General features: G+C 36.0%; 1 protein-coding gene across 2 annotated transcripts in view; it reads left to right on the forward strand.

Moving 5' to 3' along the window:
• HNRNPLL (heterogeneous nuclear ribonucleoprotein L like) overlaps positions 1–2603 on the forward strand; it is a 42756-nt gene extending 40153 nt beyond the window's left edge. For both annotated transcript variants that reach the window (XM_024242611.3, XM_009237380.3), the window contains one exon: positions 1876–2603. In XM_024242611.3, coding sequence (XP_024098379.1) covers positions 1876–1931 — 56 coding nt within the window. In that variant the 3' untranslated portion in view covers positions 1932–2603. The remainder of the gene's footprint in view (positions 1–1875) is intronic.
• Positions 2604–10859: the final 8256 nt, after the last annotated feature.

The following is a 10859-nucleotide window of genomic DNA, read 5'->3' on the forward strand; positions in this document are numbered from 1 at the left end:
ATTACAGGCGTGAGAAAACTCAAGTTTAATTTTTGAAAGTTTGTGCTGTGTAATTTACTTTGATCCTGGATCTAAAGGGTATTTAAATAATAGGGAAACATTATTGGGTGTGGTGATAAATGATGGTTTAAAAAAGAGAAAAAAATACACTAAATGATTTATGGGTGGAATAACATCTGAAATTTGCTTTAAAATATTCTAGCTTTCAAAACTATGTGTGAAGGGTAGGTAGATGAAGTAAGACTGCCAAATATTGACAATTATTGAAGCTGGGTGATAGGTATGTGGGGATTCATTAAACCTATCTACATTTTTGTGTATGTTTGAAAATTCCTTAATAAAAAGTTAAGTAAGAAACACCTTTTTTTTTTTTTTTTTTTGAGACAGGGTCTTGCTCATCTCCTAGCCTGGAATGCAGTGGTGCAATCACGGCCCACTGCAGCCTCGACTTCCCTGAGCTCAAGTGATCCTCCCACCTCAGCCTCCCAAATAGCTGGGGCTATAGGAGTGCAACACCACACCCAGCTTATTGATGTATATTTGTTTATTTTTAAATTTTTTTACATGGAGGGATCCTGCTGTGTTGCCCAGGCTGGTGGTCTTGAACTCCTGGCCTCAAGCAATCCTCTGGCCTCAGCCTCCCAAGTTGCTGGGATTATAGGCACAAGCCACAATGTCGGCTTTCTTCTCATTTTACTTTTAGTTTAAAAAAAAAAAAAAAAAATTATTAAGTAGTCAGGCTTAATTTTTGAGAGAAAGTTTTAAAAAGCTTTAAAGTTATATGAAATACCTTAGAGACAGTATATAGATTATAAACTATTTGGAGATAGGGACAGTTATGTATGTTTTTATCCTCTGCAGTGTCTTGTACACACTTGTTGATGCATATGCTTTTCCTTACAGGAATTTTTTTTCTTTAATGAACTACAGCTTTTAATACTAAAATTGTGATACATTAAGATAGCAAAACTGGTTCTTTGCTTTGATTTATTATATATGCAGTTGAGGAAGAGCTGTTTCTGCCTGGTCTGAAAAATTAAAGGAAAGAAAAATTTACAAAATGGAAATATTTTTGTGATGTATACCCAGTTGGGTTTTTTTTTTTCCAGTAATTTCAAAACTTATATTACCCCATTGATGAAGAGAGATTTAATACTAGATTTCCTGGAACCTTTTGGGATCATAGATGTCTTTATGTACATTCCAGCTTTGTCCTACTTCCCAAGCTGTATTTGAATTGGCTTTTATAGAGAGTTAACTGCTGGCAATATTTTTGCAATGTGAGCTTTGCTGCTTAATCCTGAAACTATTTATTCTTTAATGATCAATTCACTAAAAAAAAATTGAGTGCCAGACAGTGTTGAGAACAATAGAAATGTAGCAGTGAACAAAGTCCCTGCCTTCATGAGCTTACCTTCCAGTAAATATGAATAAAAATCTTTCCCTTACCTTACTTAGAAATTTTACTTTTTTTTTTTTTTTTTGAGACGAAGTCTCACTCTGTCACCCCGCTCTGTCGTCCAGGCTGGTGTGCACAATCTCGGCTCGCTGCAACCTCCACCTCCCAGGTTCATGCAGTTCTCCTGCCTCAGCCTCTTGAGTAGCTGGGACTACAGGCGTGCACCACCACACCCAGCTAATTTTTGTATTTTTAGTAGAGGCGGGGTTTCACCTCATTAGCCAGGCTGGTCTTGAACTCCTGACTTCAGGTGAGCCACCACGTCTGGCCAATTTTACTTCTTTATATTCCTGCATTATATTCACCATATTTTTTATATTTAGTATAAAAAGGTGAAATAATTTACTCTGGTACTTCAAGGTGATCTTGAAAGTTTGATGAAGTGAAATATTAACTCTGTTTTTTACTTTTTACAGATGGTTCCAATCCCTATACATTGAAGCTTTGCTTTTCTACATCATCCCATTTATAAGAAGAGAAGAGCATGTTAGAATTTATGTTCACCTTTATTACAATTTCAAAGCTACACTTCATTAAAAAAAAATCTAAAATGGTTGATCTCATGTTGCCTTGCTTACTTTAAGATCCTGTTCTGTAATAAACATATTTTGCCTTGAGTAAATTTGTTGTAAACTTAAATATTGAATTGTTTTCATTTTAAGATAGAATATCATAATGTAGACTATCTACAGCTTCATTGTAGATTATACAGATATATGATTTCTAACCTTATTACTAGAATTTTTCTTCCACAGTAAAAATATATTTGCATTCTTAATGCTAATTATCTGCAAGTATTTTTTCATTGTGTAAGAGATTAATGCAGGTGAAAGTATTGCATTTTAATATAGAATTCCTATTATATGTTTAGATGTTTAAGTATGTTGCAGTTACTCATATTAAACATAACTTGTATTTATTATTTTAATCAAGTTTGAGAATAACATTACATATGTTGAATTTTAAGTACTACAGATTTAACTGATTTTATATTTCTGAAAGGCTAACAGACATGGATACGCGTGTACAGTATGCATTCAAACTTATTTAAATTGGTGTATTTTTTTTTAAGTCACTGTCCATTTGTATTGACATGCCTCTGTTTCTAGTCCAGTTTGGAGATTTTATAAAGTTATAACAATGAGCTAATGTGTTCATTTTCATTTGTTGCATGTGACTTAAATCTTAAATACAGCTAGTATTTGGCATTGAGATTTTAATAGAGGTTATAATTAACAGTTCCTCTTATAGATAATAATCTGGGATCCATGGGTGGGCTTCAGAGAATCTGTGTACCCCCTAAAACTGTATGTGGAATTTTGGATATTTACATTTTTATTTTTTACTCTTGGATCCATCAGTAATATGTATTTTTCTATATGGTACAAGATTTAAGGATCTAATTTTATTTTTATTCCAAACAGATAGCTATTTGTCTCAATACCATTTATTAAACATTCTTTCTCCCACTGGATCTGTTTTTTTTTTCCTTTTAAAATAATAGATTTTATACATAGGCAAGTAAGATTTAAGGACCAAAGATGGTATTAAGAGACTATAGCATGATTGTTATCAAGTTCACAGCTTTTTTACAATAGAAAAACTGATGTGGCCATTTTGTTTTCATCTTTAAAAGAAGGGAGAATATGTGTCGTCTACCTAGAATAACTGATATCAATAGTTGACAATATCAGTTTTGTAATCCTGACACTTTTAAACAAATTTGTAAATGAAAGTTCCATTTAGATCTTTTGTAAAGACTTTATTTTAAATTTTAATATAAAAAATCCTTTTAGAAATAAGGCAGGCGTTTACAATTTTAGAGCTGTTTAATAGAAAGTTTAGATGGAAACTAAACACACATTAACATTTATTTCCCCTCATTATGATGGCAGTGGACCAGCATTTAGCCCTCTAAAGATAAAGAAAAAATTAAATTTAATCTAGAAGTATTTTAGACCCTTATCACAGAACCCAGTAAGTTATGCCAAGGGTAACTGTGTGAACTGTGTTCAATACTGGGCTATGTATGTTTCTTATTTGTTGCCAATTTAATGCCTAAGTTTATCTAACTTTACAATAAAGCTTTTTTTCCCCTATAAATACTTTTCTACCTCTGTTGAAAAATTGAAATACCTTAATTTTGGTTTATGTAATAGTTGTCTACTTTCCTTCCTCCTCTGAAAATTAATGTGGGTTGTCAGAATTACAGACTTTTTAATGCCTAAGATTTTAAGAAATAAACCTGTAGGTATTGGCAGGGCTTATTTCATTTAGATTTTAATTAGTTTTGATGTGTAGAAATGATTTTTATCTGTAAGGCTCTCTCTCCACCAAAATAAGTGAATTGTTTGGGAGTAAACTAGTTGGTAAGTTGGGCCTTGCTGATAAGATATATGCACTGGTGTGTAAGCCCTATACTGCTGCTGTCACTAATGTGTTTGATAGTTTACTTAGGCATGACTGCTGTTAATGAAGTTTGCTTTGTGAATACTCTCTCTTTCCTTAGCCTTGGCAACATTCTTCTCTGTGCTATCTTTATGTTTTTAGAAGAACAAGAAAAAGCAGATTTAAGAGCTGTAAAGAAATAATACTAGCTTTGAGTTTTTTTAAAAAAATTGAAATCCCATCTCTGTATCCAAAGTCTACTACATATTTGATAATAAATCTGCCAAACTGAGTTATGGAATATGAGCTGCCTTTTAAAATCCCTATTCTCCTGCTGAAGGCATTACCTCACCAAATAAAAATATTTGCAGCTGCAGCCAATGTGAGACTTTGCAAACATCCTAGTGATTTGGTTATCTCAACTATGTCTTGAACAGAACTGAGAAGAGGGGAAAAATGACTAAATGGGGTGAGTTGTTTCATATTTTCTTTACAGATAGGCTGCTACAGAACTGCAAAGTAGCTATCAGTGATACTCTTTCTGGAATAAAGAAATTTTGAGTGTAGAACATTCTCCCATACCTTAGGAATCTGAAGCACAAGGAGCTTTGCTTCACTTAAAAGTAACAAAAGTGCTTGTAAGATAACAGCGATGAACTTCCTATCTCCATATGGTGGTTTGGTCTAAGAGACTTTTAGTCCACTGTGAGTTCATGTGAAGAGTAGCAGGCCTTTGTCTTCATAGTACTGCGGCTCTGCTCATGATGATTTTCAGTGTCAACCAAAAAGTAAGTGAATGTGCAGGCATGAATACTGTTTAAACCAAATAAATTATTTGGGATATTAAATCTGTGGATATTTGGGATTTAAAATAGTGGATATTTAATCCATAATATTGCTTTTGCCTAAAACCTAGCATTTCCATCAAATAGATTCAAGTGTTGATTAAAACTTAATATATTTTATTTAGCAAAATACCGTCTTCTAGGGATCTTAGTTCTAATGTTTTTTTGAACTTGAACAAATAAAATGGACTTTGCTTTACTAGTTACTTTCATAGAAAGCGCTTCATTCGAGGGAACACTTGAAATTCTCTTAGTTTTAACTTACAAATGAGGACGCTAGTAATGTTGGATATTGTTTTCTCTATCCTCCGTTCCACCCTCCCCTGTTTTGTAGCAGTAATCAAGGTTTGAGTGAGCCTCATTGACTTAGCCTCATCACTCTCAGTACCTCTTAATAAGGGCAGCAGGTTCGCCTACAGGGGTATTTTGACAGTTTGTAGGGGTGTGTTTTCAGTGGTTAGGGGACACTGCAAACAATTTGATGGGTAGGACCAGGAAGAATTATCCCTTGTCCTGCATGACTTTCCGATTTCCAGTCAGATACTCAAATAGGTAAAAAACCTGTTTATAATCTGATCCTAGAGTCTGACTTTTTAATATATTAATGCAAAATATTTTTGTGTGGTTTTAATATGCAGTACACTGAATTTTTAGCAATACAACTACCTTATAAATCAAGGAAATAATGTTTAGAATGCTTTCAAGAGTTGTTCGCCATTTTGGAAAATTATGTCATCAACGTATTATTGGGATTGCCATTATAATACACAAGGGTCAGTTTTCATTTGTAGCTGTCACATTCATCTCTGTCTTCTATTGTAGCCATACCTGAGCATTTATGTATTACAATGTACATTTTATCGTAAATTTTATTTCTGCCTTAACAATTAGAGTTTTATTTGGTTTTTCTTTAAGTTGTGTGTGTCTGTGTGTAGGTAGGTATTAACTAGGGATTTTATTTCAGCATAGTAAAAGGATATCAGATTGGATGGGGAACCATTGCTGTAAACAAGGTAATAATCTGATTCTGTGTTGAACAGGTAACCTAGGTTGATCCAAAGAGAATGACACCTAGGATTTGTTGAAGAATGGATGAGGAAGTGCTCTTGCTAAGGGATGTGGTCTGCTTGTGTAAGGTTAGGCCTGGGACTGTTATAGCCATTTTGCTGTCTTGAGGGAAACTAGCTAGTAGAGAAAAATGGAATACACAGTGGAAACCACCTTGAGCATAGGCTAGTTTGGTATTTTGTGCAAAATACACCCATCTTCAGAGTTCTCTTTTGAGTTTGAAAACACAACCTATGTATTTTAAGGGTCTCCATTTGCCTAAATCTCATCTTCAGCAGTTTAATCTACAAACAACACAATCAAATCAAAGCACTGACAATTGTTTGACAAAAGGCCCAATTTTTTTTTTTTTTTTTTTTTTTGAGATAGAGTCTCACTGTTGATCAGGCTGGAGTGCAGTGGCGCCATCTCCACTCACTGTAAGCTCCGCCTCCTGGGTTCACAACATTCTCCTGCCTCAGCCTCCCGAGTAGCTGGGACTACGGGCGCCCACCACCACGCCTGGCTAATGTTTTTTGTATTTTTAGTAGAGATGGGGTTTCACCATGTTAGCCAGGATGGTCTCGATCTCCTGACCTTGTGATCTGCCCACCTCGGCCTCCCAAAGTGCTGGGATTACAGGCGTGCGCCACTGTGCCCGAAAAGTCCCTATTTTAAATATGATATATCTTTGTCTTTTCGCCAACCGTAGGCTTTATTTTTTTTGTAACTCTTTTATGTTTAAACTTATTGTTTTGTAGAGACGGGGGTCTTGCTATGTTGTCCAGGCTGGCCTTTAACTCTTGGCCTCAAATGATCCTCCCACTTTAGTCTCCCAAAGTGCTGGGATTACAGGCGTGAGACTGTACCTTGTACTCTTCTGTCAGATACCACAAAGTTTAGGCATAGATGTAATATTTATGGACACTTACTGAAAGCATTGTGTGTAGATTTGTTAATAGCTCGTTGAAGAGTTTCTAACATTTAATGGGCAAAAATTACATATATGGGGTATAATGTATACATTATGGAATGGCTAAATCAAGTTAATTAACATATCCACTACCTCACATACTTATTTTTTGTGGTGAGAACATTTAAAATCGACTCTAGGGTCGTTTAATTTTCAAGAGCAGAAAGCTTATTTATATGTAACTTAGAAATCATCTCTACTGTATACATTAAACCCTTGTAAGTGATATAGAACTGCTAATAAAGTAAAAGCACTGAATTAGTGGCAGTCTCTGATTTGGAAACTTTCACAGCTCCCTTGTGGGGTGACACAGTAATCAGGCTAAGCTGCAGAGCAGCCTTGAAATGTTTGCTTTGAGTTGAGTTGATAATTATAATCTGGTCATAATTTATTTTTTCCTTTTTTTTCTCCCCAGTAATACCAAAAGAAATTAAGAAGCAATGTTATTATTATTTTTTTTCTGGGAAGTAGTCATAGTTTATTGAGAGCCCGGAAAATCAGTAAATGGCCTGAAAGACTTTCGTTGTTACCATAATTTTAGTATAGCTTATTAAATAACAATACCAGTGGTATAGCTTGGGAGTGTGAAACTTGATTACAACTTATGATTGTGAAGTTTAGGTTATTAAGGTGATTTTTGGATGTGACTTTATGTGAAACACCCTTTTCTTAGGAGAGTAGGGGAAGAAAAACAAGGTAGATAGATAATGCCCGTGCTGCACGGTGATATTTAGCAGTGCTTCTCAACACTTAGGAGAGGAACGTTTTATTTTGTGGGGAGATGATTTCATGACTAGCAAAAAGGATCATGTGGGGAACTTTTAAAAAATACTGATATCCCAGATAATCTGCAGCATCTGACTTACTTGGACTATGTGTGTATATATTCAAAACAAATTTTATTATCCATTGATTTCCATTTAAAATATCTGATTTTTGATGTCACAAAGCATGAATGTAAAGTAGACAAGACTATTTTTGTTGCAACTTAGAAATTCAAAGAAATAATGACAATTTTAAACCAAAAAACCTTCAGTTTCTACAAAAACCATATCAGAAGTGTCACTTGCAACGATTTGGCTTCTTGGATATTTCAGTCATTTATTCCAGCTTCTATCAAGTGCACTTAGTATGCCAGACAATACAAGTTCAGACAGATGGTTAGCTTTAAAAAGTCAGTAGGTTAATTTGAGCTTAGAAGGGAAGCAACGGAAAAATGGCTAAGCCTTCTTTCTAAATATGAGGCAGACTATTTCCTAAATCCTTAAGAGGAACTGAAAATTGATGAGGGAGTCTTTAGTCTTGGAGTAATATAATCTAAATCTTTTAGCTTTTATGAATTCCACTATAAGATGAAAAAATAAGGTCAAGGAATGATCAGCACTTGTGGTGGAGGTGCGAAGGCTGTATAATCATTCCGTTTCACAAATTGGGGATGAGAGACCCAGATTTTTGTGATCTGCCCAAGTTTAACAAAATAAACAGGGATATAATGACTTGAATCCAGATGTTAATACTCAAAATCTTACACAAAAGCCCTTTTGAGTCATTGAAATAATTGGCTCTTCTCATTGAGTAGAAGTATTAGCTGTAGTAGCCTAAGCAATGTTAACTGCTTTGGTAATGATTAGAAAGTAAAATTCTGGTTGCCAGCTGAGGGTAATGGAGGTGTGGTTGCTATTGGCTACAAGATATCTTTTAGGTGATTAAAATGTTCTGAACTAGATAGTGGTGATGGTTGTACACCTTGTGAATGCACTAAATGCCACTGAATTGTATACTTTAAAAAGGTTAAAATGGTAATTTGATTTTGCTACAGTATTTTACTACAGTAACAAAGTAGGTCTAGCCCAGCAATCCTTTAGTTTAAAGGCTAATATGGGTCTGCAAGGCTTAAATGTAGCCGGTTAGATACATTGGGGAAGGTGTGTAGGGAGAATCTGTGAGTTAGTTCACTCCCACACGAGCAGGAGATGGGATCCTGAGTCTGGTTTATGATTGTATTGCTAGGGTGGCTGGCTACTTCTGGTCACCTTGGACTATGGGACAAGAGATTAGAGCCAGGAAGAGAGCCCACTGAGGTCTTGTGCACAGTGAACAGTTAGGAAAGAGGATTTGAGGGTGGGGAGGGGATGATTCTGTGAATAGAAAATAGAATTTCTCTTGTGTTCTAAGCCTGAGTAATGCTCTGGTTGCTTAGTTTACAGACTTTATCCTAACTAATTTTGAGCTACTCTCACTGAGTCTCAGCCTGCAGGAGGATCTATTCATGAATGTACTCACATTTTCTTGAAAAATTAAGAGACTGTTTTATCCAGTTTTCCCAGTTTCATTTAGACTTTGGCACACGTGCTAACGTATATACATAGCTGCTTCAAAGTCTTGAAGAGGAATTCAGTAAGAGACTGATTTATGTAGACAAAAATCCATAAAAACAAAAATTATGTGTGCAATGTATTTATAAATCCTTTAGAGGGTTTTAGGAATCTTCTGGAAAAAAAAATCTAAAATGAGATAGCTAATGCGTGTTGTTTTATGCACCTGTATGATACATAATAAAACCTCAGATTTTTCTGCCTAACAGAAAATTGAGAGGACTGATGGCAGTATCAGCCACCTCAGTCATGGTAGAGGTTTTCTTGCTAGACTGTTAGAAGGGTAAGTAATATTTATACAACTGTTGACAATACAAATTCAAGCTTGTCCTACAAAGACCTAGTATGATCACTTATCCCACAATATTTCTCAGCAAGGCACTAGTATTTGAGCCAAAATTTCCACCACTTGATCAAAAAGACTAAAATAGCTCCACACCTGTTGTACCTCCTCCTGCTGTGTAATAACCCTTTGCTCCCTGCAGTTTTGCCTCTTAAACACTTGACTCAGGATCGGTAAAGCCTGTTATTTTTGTTAGTTTATTTATGTTTCTGAGGAAGGGAAGACTGCTTTGGCAAATTATTGCCATTATGTGTGAGTGAAGGCCACATGGTTTATAAACTGTAGAGCAAGACACTGAAAGTGCACAGGGAATAGATGGAGTCCCATCCTCAACCTTCTTGCCACCAGGTGTGACACATGGGATGGAGCTCAGGGCCGTGTAATGGGTCATGATGCTCTTCCAATGAAGAATATGTGACAGGGTACAGGGGAAAGGGCAGAGACTGAGGGGCGAGGCCTGTATTTTAGTCATTTCTGTCACTATTTGGTCTTGGGCAACTCAGTTCCTAGGTCTAGTTCCTCATCTATATAATGTAGAAGTTAGGCTACATGGCATGGTTTGTTAAGAATGCAGTTCTGTTCCATACTTTTTCTGATTCTTTTCTGACTCAGCAGTTAACGTGTGGTAAGGGGCTGCTGAAGTTCTTTGGATAGAATAGGTAAAACTGTTATTCAGTAAAGGTTTTATTCTTGCCTGAATTATCCAAATAGGGTTCTTAAATTGATCAAGTTAATTTAATATTATTTTTGTTACCTAGTAACTTTGCATTGTAGCAACAATCTTAGTGAATAAAGGAAAGGATCAGGCTGCCTGCTAATTCCCTGCATCATGAAAAATGCTCATGTGAGGATCCTTAAAGCTGGTGTAGGTCAGAGAGAGAGGTCGGACTGGGAACTTTCTATCCCAGCCTACGGGAAGATAGCTGAGGAAATGGTTGTTAAGCAGCAGTGGTTCCATCCCATGGGATTCCCAGTTGACACCAACTACCTCCTCTTAGTCAAGTTATGGGTAAGGTGGATGGGGGCAGGATCTAGATAGAATGGGTTGCTATGATGCAGGGAGTGAAATCAGTGTTTGCACACCTAGGTATTGGATTTGGATATCCTGAAAGCTGTGTTCTTCGAAGACTGGCCTTTCTGAGCTTGAAGAAATCTGGGGTATACCAGATCCTAAAGACTTGGGAAGAAGAGACGCAATAATTACTCCCCCTGCAGTCATGTGGCTTTGAGAAAAATCTGAAAAGAGCATTTATAGTCAGAAGAAAGTCTCACTATGCCATTGGCCATCTAGTGGTGAGAGGGAGGAGTGATCATAGGCATTTAAAAAATCAATTGGTCAGCTGCAATGCTTGTAATCCCAGCGCTTTTGGAGGCCAAAGTGGGAGTATCACTTAAAGCCAAGAGTTCAAGACCAGTCTGGGCAACATAG

This window comes from Pongo abelii, chromosome 12 (assembly GCF_028885655.2).
Source record: "Pongo abelii isolate AG06213 chromosome 12, NHGRI_mPonAbe1-v2.0_pri, whole genome shotgun sequence".
NCBI lineage: Eukaryota > Metazoa > Chordata > Mammalia > Primates > Hominidae > Pongo > Pongo abelii.